This window comes from Pteropus alecto, unplaced genomic scaffold, assembly GCF_000325575.1.
Source record: "Pteropus alecto unplaced genomic scaffold, ASM32557v1 scaffold40, whole genome shotgun sequence".
Taxonomy (NCBI): Eukaryota; Metazoa; Chordata; class Mammalia; order Chiroptera; family Pteropodidae; genus Pteropus; species Pteropus alecto.
Genome location: NW_006431919.1, coordinates 18401378 through 18416103, shown reverse-complemented (window position 1 = coordinate 18416103; position 14726 = coordinate 18401378). Strand labels below are relative to the sequence as shown.

The 14726-nt window shown below is 38.8% G+C and overlaps 1 protein-coding gene across 3 annotated transcripts in view; it reads right to left on the bottom strand.

The window, feature by feature from the left end:
• The window catches only part of CPEB4 (cytoplasmic polyadenylation element binding protein 4), a 57040-nt gene that overhangs the window by 18345 nt on the left and 23969 nt on the right, over positions 1 to 14726 (bottom strand). For 2 of the 3 annotated variants that reach the window (XM_025043098.1, XM_006906526.3), the window contains exon 3: positions 3414 to 3464. The exons of the other annotated variant lie outside the window; for it this stretch is intronic. In XM_025043098.1, coding sequence (XP_024898866.1) covers positions 3414 to 3464 — 51 coding nt within the window. The remainder of the gene's footprint in view (positions 1 to 3413; positions 3465 to 14726) is intronic. 3 annotated transcript variants of the gene reach the window in all.

Here is a 14726-nt window from a genome sequence, read left to right as displayed (position 1 = left end):
AAGCTCTTATCCAGTGCAGAAATCTGTCCTCTCTCTCCCCAAACTTACTACACACACACACACACACACACACACACACACACACACACACACACACATTCAGGATCCAAGGATTCCCCCCCCAAAAAAATCTCTACAACTAATAACTCAACAATAAACTGAATAGAAAGTACACTACAACACTCTGAGCACAGGTATCAACTACTATTGGTTGAATTATATTGGCAATGTCTTTAAAAGACGTGGTACATAGAGATCACTGCATAGTATGAGAACTGATGAATGAGAATGCACCCCCCAACAACAACAACAAAAAAAAACAATGTAATTTGACCAACCGACCGAGTCAGCCCTTTTCATCTTTGTACATGCAAATTCCAATATCATTCCAACATAAACTGATGAAGCTGGTAGACTACTCTGAATCTTTATTTTTATCTATTTCGGATTTAAACCCCACTTCTTTCCAAAAACCTTTGTGATTGCTTAAAAATTTCAAAACACGTTATGCAATCGCAGTCGACATTCAAATGTTCGTGTAAGAAAGAGAATAAACAGTTCTTCTATCTTCGTATCCAAGCAAAACAAGAAATGGCTTTCAACTCAAAAGAGGCTTGGAAGAAAAAGCTCTGGAAGTTATAGCTGAAACAAAGTAGAATAGCTATATCAACACCTTTCTAAAGGATTTTAAAGCCTGAATACACTATTTATGTTGGACGGGAAAGGCTCCTTATAGTTCCTTAAACTCTTAAAATTGACTAATGAATATAAAGCAACACGATGTATTAGGTTTCTATTTTCGGTTTTAAGAAAAGGTGGCATGGATTAAGATGCAAAGGGCCTGGACTGCATCTAAAAGTAAATAAAGTATTACTTTGGCTATCTTGATAACAGATAAAGTATGTTCAACCACAGATAATTTTTACAAATTCATCTTAATTTTTGTTTTGTGTTTCCTTCCTAATAAAAATTTAGCACTAACCATCCTAACAACAACAACGACAACAAAAAAATGACACTATTTTAATTTGATTATGTGCCAGGTGCTATGCTAAATGATTTGCATGCATTTCATCTTCACCCAAACCTATGGGATGGGTAGTATTTGGTAATTTTTGAATTTACCTTCATTAAGCACAATTAATGTATTACACTAGATTTGCAATATGGGTACTCCCAAAACCTGAGCTAAAATAAGAACAAAGCTATTAAGAATCAGTACATGAATGAGATTAATTAATGAGATGTCTATAGAAATAATTACCACAGAAGATGTTTCATAAATTTGACTAAACAGAATGAGCTATGTCTACTCCTAAACCAAGGTGACTAAGAATTTATCTTGACACTCCTCCACCCCCAATTTGTTTTAATTTCATAATTTTTAATCAATCTTCTGTTGTAATCTAGACTTTGCTATTGCAAAAAGAATAAGTCTATCCGTCAGCTTCAACATCTGGTCTACCCAGGAGCTTTATTCCCCGTTACAAATGCATAAATTGACATCTGGTCCTAGTTGGTTGGTTATTAGGAACTAACGCTTTATCAAATCTGACAAAATCAAGTTCTGAGGCCCTAAATCAAGAATACTAGGTCCGAGACCATGGCGGTTGTAACCCCACACTCTGGGGTCTTGCTAGAGGAGTCAACAAATTTCTCTGATATCTCTTTATTCTTTCTTTATCTTCCTATCTTCCAGTTTAAGACAATGTGAATTAAAGCCAGTAAACCTTTATAACAAAATGTTCGTATATGCAACAGTAAAAACCATCTAGTCCCTTCTAGAATCTACAGACCAATCAAATTTCAAAACATAAACATTTGGGGGGACAAGTTACCTTTATTTTTTCTTTGCCAAGTCAGGGTTATTAAAATCTAATCTATTCATAAAAGAGAATATTTACAGGGGGCAAAAAAGGAAAAACAATCTCATAATAGTAAATTTTTTTTTTTTTAATGAAGTGAATTTAGCTTTAAGGAAAACCCACTGGAGAGTGTTTATTTTTCTCACCTCAACACAATTAACTGATCTAATTTAGCGACTTCATGAGCAAACTGGGACAAAGAAGAGTTGATCACTTTGCCTAAGACCACGCAGCATTACCTCAAACCTCGGTGCACTGCAATTTTCATCACACAGATCTGACTCTAAATCTTGTTCCACAGGAAAAGCTAAAATCCTGCTACAATGGCAAGCCTTATATTTTTTTCCCCTTATCGCGACGCCACCGTCACCACGGGGTTTGGTTTACAGTCTACACATATTTATGCTGAAATATTATCTTTTGGCGTTATTTCTGGCAGCGGTAGCGTGAAAAGATCAAAGTCCAATGAACAAGTGAGGTTTTGATAAACCACACAACCTCCAGAGGATCTAATGCACCCACAGCCACCCCCATAAATCAAATCTCCTCACTTTTTCCTGGCGCGACAATCCTGTGTTCCACTGATTTCAAAAACTAGCCCATAAGAGGTCCAGTCATAAAGATAACTTTTGATTTCCCATTCACAATATACCAGAGACAAGGAGCGGAAGGGTTTTGCTTTGTTTTTGGAACGATGAGAATATAGCTATTTAGTCAAGACCACTTCTTAGAAGTGGTGGGACTTCAAATGTGTTTTGGGAAAAGGAAGGCATCGTGAACACACGAATTTGAAATCCACTCAAAAGTAAATGAGTAGAAAAGAAGTAAATGAGACCTCTGCATTCCACTCAATTATTTTAAACTATAGGACTATCGAAGAGATATTTTTCTCATCCTTTAATTCCTTCTCTGCATAGCTGTCTCCTCTTTCTCTGTGAAATTTAGTTTGCTTCGGCATATGCTCATAAGACAAGAACTCAACAGCACGCTGGTAATATTTAGGACAGGCGAGGACTTCACTGAAGACACTATAAAGGCCAGTAAAACTTCCTTTTTCTGGTTCTCATTAGACAGCTCACAGAGAATGACCTTGTCCTTTGCAATGTCAAGCCCTGTGGTCTCAGGCTGCTTTTTCTGGTTTTAGATCTCTGTCTACCCTCCCTTTGTCCTGAAACATTTTTCCAACTACACAGAAATGACTTTCCTGTTGACATCTCAAAGGTCACTCTACAGAAGCTAAAGTTAGATTAAGCCATCCTTCAAGTATCATTATGGGATACTCATTTATCCCCATGGTCACCAATTTCGGAGAATCGGTGGGCTCTCAAAGCTTAAAAAAAGTTCTTGCCACAATTTGGGAGAAAATGATTCATATTCAATTAGTAATCTATCATATGCTGATAGGTTAATGACAACTTGCAATTATTATTACTGAACAAAGTAACCTCGTTTCTCCACTTGTTGAAGCATAACTACTGTATTTTCTCTCCTAGTGCTAACTTGTTTCGGTTCTGTGAACTTCGCTAGGGTATATCAATTATCACTTACCATTAATAAGCAGAGAGCTATCGGATCCTGGATATGAATAGTTTAGACGACCTGAAGGTAAAAGAAGGCCGTTACTAAATTTATTTTTTTCATGGATGGTTTCCGCGTATTCAATAACAAAACTGAACTGTTTTCGTAGGTAAGGTATTTAAAAAGCTCTATTATGGGACAAAACCTTGTCGTGCTAGTGAACACAATGAGTCAGAGGACATATCAATCAGCATATTCACAAACATTCAAAAAATTGACAGTTTGAAAGTGGGAAAATAAAATTTCCCTCATATTGAACTATTCGCTCATTCTAATTTCCAAGTCCTTATCCAAAGTAATTTTCTTTAGACCATCATGTTCTAATACTAACTCATAATAACAATTTTCACATTTTTTTTTACTCCATACATGTGATAAAATTTTTTTCATGTGTAGTTTTTTTTTTTTTTTTAGGAGTATGTAATTAGCAGCGATATTTTTCTATATGATTTAGAACAGAATTGCCAGGCTTATGTCTACAGGTACAAACACGCTAAAGGGTTTAAATTTGCATTTGGGTGAATTAGCGCAGACAAACAGATCATTGTACTTACGCATGCCAGAAAATATCAAAACATATAGCAAAATGCCCAGAGCATAGCAGGCACTCAATAAACGCCGGGTTAGTTTCCTTTGAATTTTTAAGTGGTTCAAAAATCTCATTTTGAACCTAAAACAGGCACCCGCGATGCCCACCAAATAAGAATTTGTGAAGGTACTAAAATTTTTGGAGGATGCTACACCTTCTGAAAGCTGGTAACCACAAATGAAGGGGGGAAATGGCGCTGGGATTTCTCCATTTAGAAGGCGTGCCATTTCCGTTTGGGAAGAATTTCTATATGTAAATTGAGGTATCTAGACAACAAATTCTTACTGAACGCACACCATGCTCACCTAAGGAACGGTTAGGGGAACTGGACTGTTAGTTATCTATCATAGTCCAGCATTGTATAAATCAGGGTTGTGTGAGAATTTAAAATTGACTCAGAATTACTAACATCCCATTAGGAAACAGTGGTCTAAGCCCCGATCCCACTGAACCAACTACAGTAGAATCTCCAAGCTATAGAAAAGTGGGTAAGCAGAGGTTCTCGAATGCCTTGAGGCTGGCAAAAGCCTTGCAAGATGCCAGGTGAGACTCCACGCAGCTCCACTGAGCACTCTGGGAACCAGAGCTAACACGTGGTCCTATCAATCCGATAGCTACAGACTGACGACTCTAGAAAGGCCTCGACTACCCTTCAATCCCTCAAAATCCCGCTTCTTTGAAACAGTCTCCACAGAAATGAACTCATGCCATGAAAAGAGAAATTATTCTCTATTGCTAATAGCTTTAACTAATCCAAATCCAAAACCTGGAGTCTGATATGAAACAAAGTCTTAATCTCATGATTTGCCTACAATTTAACGTCAAATACAGGATTGGTTTTATTTTTATTAACTATTCACCTTAAAATTTCAGCTGGTTCCTATTTAGGGAGTGGAGGTAGGAATGGAGATGGGGAAGGAGGGGTAAAAAAATAACTTTTTTATTTTGATTTCTTCCTAAACATTGGCTTCATTATTTAATGCTAATACACACAGCCAAGTGTCCAAATCTACTGAATTCCATCCGAACTGCTTTAGCGACAAGCTCTGATCGTATGACCTGTCACAAGTGTATTTATTTATTTATTTTTTAAAGCATAGACCTCAGATGCTGGAACAAGAACATGACTTTAACTGTGAAAAACCTAGGAGGGGTCGAGTACTTTCTCTGAATCACTTAACTTAAAGTAGCAGCTGATTTTCTGTAATGGAACGTAGCATACATTTTATGACTGTAAAACTCCCTAGTAAGTTAAGTAACAGAGCCCTCACACATACCATTTCTATTTGTCATAAAACATTTTTTAAAAAGATGATGTAAGTCAATACAGAAACAAAAATTTTAACTATATTAACTGAAGTCAAGAGGAAACTTTTTTTTTTAAATACATCTTCATATAGTCTAATAATTCTAATGCTAACATTCCTGTTGAAATCATGGCTGTTTCACATGAACTATAGTCCCTCTTCTTTGATGCCAAAGACAGATGATTAACAATGAGAATTGAAAGGCAAATTACCAAACGAGATGGCCCAGTTTAACCAGTTTAAATCAAGTTCCATCTCATCAGAAACTCATCTTTTAAGGAGAGAGAGAGAGAGAAGTATATTTCAATTTGACAGGCATAAAAGTGTCCCTTAACTCAGTTCTCAGTGTGCCTCTGAGAACACCTCTTAAAGAGGTCCCACCCCCACGCCCCCCAAGGTGACCTCTGGCATTTTTTTCTGCTCTTCAGTCTCTTGAATACAGTAATTCTAGCCTTCAGCTAAGACAATAGGGCACTGAGGAATCGTTGGCGAGGTTCATGGTTTAACTCTGAAAACTGATACTTGTTTTTAATTTTCTGACCAGGTCTCATGAGCCCTGTCAAGCTAGAATCAATTTTGGCTTCTGAGTAGCACATACCTCTGTGACATTTTATGAAGCAGTCATGCATTCTACTTCAATTTTTTTTTTTTTACTTCAGTTTTAAAATATAACCAGTGACATTAAAAAAAAAAAAAATCTTTTTTTTTTTTTTAACTTTCTGAATATATCCATAGCCTGTGTGCCCTATCCTTCCGTGAATTTTTTCTATAATTAAAATATCTGGTCATCCATTCATGACATCTATCTTAGATAACACGTATCACTTCCTTTGTGGAAATCTTCCAAAAGCCATGGGACTTTCAATTCTCCTCGGAGCCCTTCTCATTCTGCCTGTACCATCCCTCCTCCTTCCACTCCTGCCCTAGTGTTCTGCTGCTCTGTGGATGCCAGCTTACACTGGCATTTCTGCATCTTCCATTCTGCAGCTAAAATACCCACAATCCCTTCCGTCATCTGAGATGGCGGCCCTCTTTCTTTCTTCCCCTGGAGGGTATTTTTTGAATTTTTATGTTTTTTCCAGATTCGCCAATTTACAGGGCACAGTTCCCAAAAAAGGAAACCCATCCCTCGCCTCCTCTTTCTTAGATAAACTCGCCGAATTTTATTTCTAGCTATGTTGCACATCTGGCTGACTTAGGTAACCATTTCAGCTACTGCCTAACTTTCTCTGTCTCTCTTACATGACAGCCCCTTTTAAGAACTAGAGGCTGTTGTTGTTGTTTGTTGTTTTACCTAGTACCTTGACTTTCCTGTTCGGGCACCAGATAAGCATTCAGTAACTTCATTCCATTGAACTTAAAACACCGGCATTTTACAAACGAATAAAGTGAAGTAAAATAAAAATAACTGATCTATCTAAATATCGCTATAACTCAGTGTTTGTCGGTTTTGCTTTGTTGGGTTTTTTTTTTTTTTTTTTTTGATAACTCATCTATCTATAAACATAACCTTGGTTTTGGAACACTTAGAATCGAATTCCTCAAGAGAGGAGGAGGCCGTTAGGGTTTCAGGCGAGTGAATCTATTTGGTGGAGAAAATTCAATCTTTGAAGGCTCTTGGTATTGATGGTGTTATGAAGATGAAGAACTACTGCCTGATCAGCAGTCTTAATCTTAAGGGACACCATGACAGGAAAGAAATTGCCTCCAGAGGCCGGCCGTGGCATTTGGAGCCAGAAGCCTGGCATACATCATGCAGAAGGCATAGACTATATTTGGTGACATGACTCAACCTTGCCAAATATAGGCAACTAATACAGTGGGACTCTGGGGAACTACACTACCAAATTCTACAGCCCAGAAAAAAGCCACACTCCAACTAGGCAATTCTATGCTAGGCATTTGCAAGTTGGAGAGAACCAATATTTACCAACCCAACTAAGAAATGCTGGGGGAGGAGGTGCTCAAAAGGAACAGAATGTACTATCGTATTCTTTTAAGACACTAAGTAAAATAACCTAGTCAATGAAATGAAAGGACAAAAGACTAGAAAGAAATACTCTAATATATTAGCAGTATATGTATGTATTACTTTCAAAATTAGATAAAAAGATAAAAGTTGCTTTCTAAAAAGTAACCCAGGTATTATTGCTACTGATAATTCTGCAGGAAATAATACAATCAATGTTGCCATTTCAAACACACAAACACCAAAAAACATCAGGTGCCCTACGGTGCTATTAGATTTCATGCTGTGACCTTCCCTTTTTCAGTCACGCCAGCATTGTTGGTGACATGCTATAGGCCAAGGAATGGCAATAGGTGATAACTTGATAACTCCTCATGGCTTTCCAAAATATAGCCGTGCGGTCCTATAAAGTGACAAGTAGTATGAAATTAGTTCCTCTATTGACTCACACTGTAACAACTTAGATACTCCAAGGAAAAAGAGGGGTCTTCAGTGGACATCATTAAAAATTTCTAATAGGAAAAGGATAAGTATGGGCTTAAGCCCATTTCTAAGGTAGATCAAAGATTTATACACACGACACACACGTATTTACACATCCACATGCATTCGGTGTTGTCGTCTAACTAGAAGTGCTCCTAACACCTCTGCTCCTGCTAATTTTATTTAGTTCATATCTACATATGTCAAAGCCATTCCGCCATCATTTTTTCAAGGAGCAGCACCACTCGCCCTTCCCCATCTATTTTTACCGGCACTGCCTGAGCCTTGCAGCTAGGTGGCACTGTGGAGACCTAGACAATGCATAGCGAAACTCAAGAAACGCATAATAAATTCAGTTTTTGAATACCAACTTTATGCTGATACAGACGCAGAACACATATCAATATGAACTAATAAAAATGTGTTCCATACATTCTGCCACTGAATGATATAAAGAGAACTATTTTTAATAATTGATTCTATTGATCTAAGAATAATTCCCCAAACCAAACTCTATAATCTTCTTCTACCTCCTGACCTATCTGTGATACAGCGACTTCCAGTGAAGACGTCTGCATGCACTATCACGGAGAAGGAACTGGCGGGACTGACATGAACCAGAGAGTCTTGTCCCCCTTCCCGAAAAGCCATCTAAATGAATAAACAGAGAGTTTAGGCCAAACGAAACCGTCTCTGGGACAGAACTGGCTTTCGGTTTAAAAGCCGGGCCTTATAAAAACACATGAATCCAGGTAGCTTCTCTCTTAGGCCTCACCTCCCATGGGATGTCTTCCCTACATCAAGCCACGTGCTCCATAGAACACACCTGACACTTATCACACTGTACTGAAATTACCTATTTTTCAACCAGCTCTTCTTGCTCCAGGACAATCAGATCTTCGAGGACAGATTTTGGGGTCTTACATCCCAGAGCTTGGAGCAGGGAGGGGTGCTCAATATAATCGCTGTTGAACGGACGAATGAGGCAAAGCCAGCGACTGGTAGTGTCTCTGCCATGGAGCAGGCAGTGACAAGGGTAGGGAGTCAGGCCAATGCCATCTGTGACCTACGTCAAATTACTTAGCTTCTTTGAACCTCAGTAAAACAGGGAAATTTCCATTTACTTCACAAGGCTGTTATGAGAAATTCATGAGACAATTTTTGCAGAATGTCCAGAAAAATCCCCAGTATGGAGTAGGTGCTCAATTAATATCAATTCCTTTCCCTTCTCCGACTATAAGGCAGAGATAACCAACGATTTTCCACTTGTGAGAGAGATAAAGAGGAAGAATTCCTTTTAGCCAAATAAGACCCAAACTGGAACCTTGGAGAAGGGAGTGGCTATCTGGGGGATTTTCAAGCTTCAGAGAAATGAGAGTTTGCTAGTGTTCTTGATTACAAACAGGGATATAATTCTTCTCTGGGGGAGAGAAGAGAAAAAACCTACCTCCTTACTTTTATAATAGTCTACAAAGCACCAAAAGTATTTTAGGAGATGAACACTTTGAAAATTCAACTTAAAATTGTTCCTTTTAAAAAAGCCTGGAAGGATCTTCTTTTTATACCAAAAGCTCGAATTTAATTTTTCAGTTGTGATATGATAGATAAAAAGCAGGTTGTAATAGTAGGACAAGAAAATAATATTTATTTATAAGAAAAAGTCAGTGGGACAGGATCCTACAGATTGTGGGAGGTTTCATGTAAAAGAAGGATTGCTTAGACTATGACCCAGGGCAGGTGCGCAGTTGCGAGATCTCAAAGCATCTCCGAACTTCAGGCAGAAGGGAATGTCTAAAAGAGAAACTAGCAAAGAGCTGACCTAATTAAGGAATTCAAAAGATTCCTACTGCCAGTAAACCTAACAACAAACCGGCAAGCGGGGAGGCTATTTTTATCCCTGCCCGAGGACTTGTGACTCTGGATGCTGCATTTAGAGGACACAGCAACAAGATAACTTGCCTTAAGAGGATGTTATGATACCAGTGATTAATGGTGATTTTTTAAGCTTTAAAAAAACTAGGTATTATTTTTGTCTAAATGAAACCAGCCAAAACCAGTTTAAAAATAATAATAATAATAATATAACTGCAAGAAAAATAGAAGATCAGCCAATAGGTAGTAGAAATGCTTTAAGTCATCTAGGAAAAAAGCCAAGGCAGTGAATTAAAACTCTCCTACCTTGAAAAAAGGTTGATTAAAAGCAGCATGTTTCAAGAGGCACGTTTTAAAAGAACCGGTGAATAAACATCTAGAATTGTAAAACCGGTCTCAAGGTAAAAATGATCTTGAGAAATGGCTCTCTGACTGACATGAACATAAAAGATCAAGACAAACTCATGAACCTTCTAGGGACCGTAAGCTAAGTTGTTTGCAAATGATTAAGAACTTTAGAGAGAACAGAAATAAGCCGCTCTTAAAACTGGGTTCTCAAGTCCAAACCCCAAAAGGCAATCTGCAAAGTCACTAGCTGGCTTTCTATGCACATACCGATCATCTCCTCTAATCACTTATTTCAGATACATGCTGTGACTCTACGGAACTTTAGCGAAGAACGCGCTGAAATTTCATACCTGATCTGATTTCACCATCAGTTATTTCTCAGAAGGTCCAGTTCCTATTTTCTTCATTAAGACTCAAGGTGCTGAGTCTTCTTCTCATTTATTAGCTCTCAAAACTAAATAATTAACAGGCTGCTCAAAGATTTTTTTTAATTATTTGGAGAAGAAGCTGTATGAGGCCAGGGGTCTTCGTGTTTTATTCCCTGATATATATCAACAGCCTAAAATAGTGCCTGGCACAGAGTAGATGGCCTGATAGGTAACTGTCGTGTAAATGGCCTCCCACAGCGTTAGACTTCACATATACACCGGAAGTGAAGGCGGGGTGGAGGCTGGGTGGGGAGGAAGAGCAATGTATCTGAATCACCTCGGCAACACACGTGTTTAAGGCTCATGACAGACCCGGTGAATCAGAATTGGGGACAAGAGTAAGCCAGCTTGGAAAAGTTTCCTTGGTGATTCTATTTTGACCTCCAGCCCCAGTAAGGCGCTGTCTATAAGACACCAGCCCGTGCTAGATCTGAACCTTCTACGAAAGAGGATGATAAAATACAGATCTAAAATTCTGTACCCCATCTCCCAAACAGAAATTAAGAAACTTTAATGCCTATTCTGTCTAAAGCACACCAAGACAAAAAGGTTTAAGATTCTTTTATGCTTGTTTTCCTCTGAAAAGCTAGACAATAAAATACCTAAGCTATTGAACCAGAAGCCTGAGGCTGTGTGTTCCTATCTTGATCTGCTAGGTACCAGTTAGCTGATCGACTCTATAGAAACTGTTGCAGCTCTCTGAACTTGGACTTCTTCAGGTATAAAACTCACGTCAAAGGTTGTTGTAAGGATCTAGTGATAACTCTCAGACGGGGCATAGAATAAAAGTCAGAAGTGCGTGCCCCTTCACTTGGAACTGCTTCTTTTACAGAATATCCCGGTCTGCCTCAAAAAGGAAAAGTAAAGACTGGCATCAAATGTGTCCTTTGCTCTACACTACTGCCTGGTACCTGGAATATACCCAAATGTGTACAGAACTGGGACACAAGCGGAAGCTAAGGCGTAAGACACTTCCACAAACCATGTGGCTTAAAGAAGGCTGGCTTCCCCTCCTCACAAGGGCACAGCGTTACCCAACCCCGGGGTGCACCCCTTCACCATATGGCTCTGCCTGCCCCCTGGCATTGGGCAAGATGTCTCCTAAAGAGTACTTCTGGTCCTTCTTCAAAGGGCAAAAAGACGGCTTCAGACATCAGAGACAAAATTTCAAAATGCTATTTGGTGGAAATAATCTAGGATGGGGTTAAGTGACTCCTCGCTCCTCTGTCCCCTCACCCCGCCCCCGCCACTATTTCCTCTATTAAATGCCTTTTTATGTTACGTTCCCCTTGGTCATGGGGACCGTGCTATCCGTAGGAGGTTCAAGCACAACAATTAGAGAAGTTCTCTAGAGCAGTGTTTCATAACCTTTTGTAATTATTAAGACCTACAACTTTGACATCAATATTTCAGAGAAGCTCCTGTCATGATAACAACTGAAGCCCCCAACCCCTACTCCAGTGAAATCTATAAGTAAAACGACGACTATGACAAAACCTGGATAATAAAAGGCAACACCTTTGAATGTACTTTAATTGCATTACATCAGCAACCACGTGCTTTGGGAGGATAATCGTGCGTACACAAATGACGTATCCATTACCTAACTGGAACGCTTGGTCCTAATGGGTTCATAGACCCCATCAAACAATTCCCACGGCTGAAGAGGCCCGTGGTCCAAGCACCGAAAACAGAAACGTTTCACGAGGCTAAGTTTAAACAACTGCTTCCTAAACATAATATTTTTTAGGCCTATCTCAAATAGAAAAGAGGCAAAGCCTTCACTCGGCTGACTTGATGCGATTGATATTTTTGGTTAGATTCCTTTTAAAAGCTATTCAATATTAAATCCTGTTCCACCTAGATTTGCATGAAATCCATACGCTACTTCCAGTCATTAAACTATCATAACCTTCAACTTTGTCACTTAGGAAGCGCATGCCAGAAAGACTATGGAACTGCTGACGGTCATTAAAGGTCATGAAGTTCAAGCCCTCCGTTTACAGGTGAGGAAACCAAGACCTAGAGAGAAGTGACTGACTCAAGGCCGCATGACTGTTAACAGCAGAGCCAGGTCTGAACACAATCCTAAATGTTTCTCTTTTTATTTATTACAATTTGGGAAAGTCTGTTATGAGCCAACGACTTCTAATCATTGACAATAAAGAGATCAAGTGGCTGATTTAATACTTAATTCACCATGCCGGACATTTATTATTTGGAATATTATAGGCAGAAGTTTTATTTATTTAGTTAGTTTTTTTCCTACTTCAATTAATTATGGCTGCTCTTCAGAATTCAGATTTGCACTTTATTGTTGGTGTTTCGAGAAATAAAAAAGGATCCTTTAATTGGCTGATTCTCCCTTCTTTTCCCTATGTATCAGACCAACTGGCCTCCAAAGAGATTATGGACGGCCTTCCCTTCAGAGTTCCCTAATGTTCTTCAATGACTGGTTACCAGGTAATACCCAGAACAAAACAAAGCCTTGCTTTTAGAATGCAGTGTACCGGTGTGGGATAAATTCAGAATCAGTCAAGTAGACAAAATAATAAAGCCCATCTCGATATCTGATTCAAAAAGATGTAACAGGTTTAAAACTAGTTAAAAAGTATTCCTTTTGCAAATTTTTACTGTTGAACAGCAACAAAGTCACTGAGCTTTCTCGCTTTTCTTTCAACTGCCTAGTGAGGACAGAGGCAACTGGAGGGGAAAAAATAAGGAGCAGTGAGCAGAGAAATTCACAAATCAGGCGTGGACAGATGATCAGCGAATCAACTGCGTGCAATATTCTGGTACAAACTCCATGTGTACCAGGAAGAAATAATTTTGTGGCACAACTGAGCGACTGTTCCATCCTTCCCGCTGCTAAATTGAAAGCAAAGAGGATCTTGGATGTTTTTATGACAGCTCTGCATCAGGTGACACAGCTTCCCCTCCCTCAAAGTCAGCAAATAACATATTCCAGGATTATAGAACAGGATCAAGGAAAGTCTTAAGATCTTCATGACAGCTCGGTAGTGTATTACCCCATAATCAAAAGGGCTTTCATTATGCAGATATTAGTCTACAGGGCTGTTTTAGGAGCTGTCAGGAAATGAGACAGCGAGTCACCTCTCTACAGAAATTATAACATAGAAGGAAAAAACAGAAAAATCATAAGTGACACTATCAAAAGGTATACACTACACTATTATTAATTTGGATATGGAGCATGAACAAAATGGATCTCTCTCAATGACCCGGACCGCCTTCTACTTTTGATCCTGCAGGAAGTCCCTAATAGTTAACATTGACAAACTGTTGACAAAGTCTGAAAACCGTACTACTTAAATGCTGCTCGGATTGCATTTCTCAATGGAAAATAATATTATTACTATCCTTCCAAATGGTAATACGTATACTTATTAAGTTAGACGCAATACTTAAGGTAAAATGTAAAACATTACAGAAAAGGACTTGTAAATTTGCGACCTGGTAGCTACCTGTCTTCTGATTTGTTATTTCTAAGTGTTAACTGTCACATATAGTTCATTTCATTACCAATCACTGCCCTGAATGTGTATCGATCAAAATTAAGTCACAACAGCCATAAAATGTTAACCTTAATACAATTGTTAAAAAAAAAAAAAAAGGATCTTTAAACTTTCTAATAACATAATACGCTTACTGCCACTTTCTCCCCTGACCTCCTTTACCCTTACCTGTCACCCAGGTAAAATCAGAGTTGCAACAATGTTTTAAGATGACCATTCAATTATCACGGTCTCAAAATAAGACTCTGTGTGCTCAGCGTTCAGGATTAAGATCAAGGGACAGCTTAAGTAATCGTAGACCTACATCATGGACGACATAATACAAATTCCCCCTTTGTGACAACTGCTTATATGATTTTCAGAACAAATAAAAATAAGAGTCAATATTCTACCACAAACACGTGGAGAGTAAAAGGCAGAGGATCGCTACTTCCTGCTTCCCAGGACATGGGATGTAAATAAACTGGACCAGATGAGGGTCTGGACAAGGCACGAGAACATTCAGCGTGAGCCAAGTTGGTTTCAGTTCAGAAGCGAGTAAAGACTTTAGTCCAATACTGTGAGCATGGACGTAGATCACATTTGGTTCTCCCAGGCATCTCCCTTTCCCCTTCTCCCCTTAAAAAAACCAAACCAAACAAACAAACAAAACCAACAGCAACAGCAACCCCCAATCTGAAAAAGTGTAATCACACTGTTCCAAATGCTCGCTGGCGTCAACTCTGCCTACCCAGTACTGAGGAATCCAACG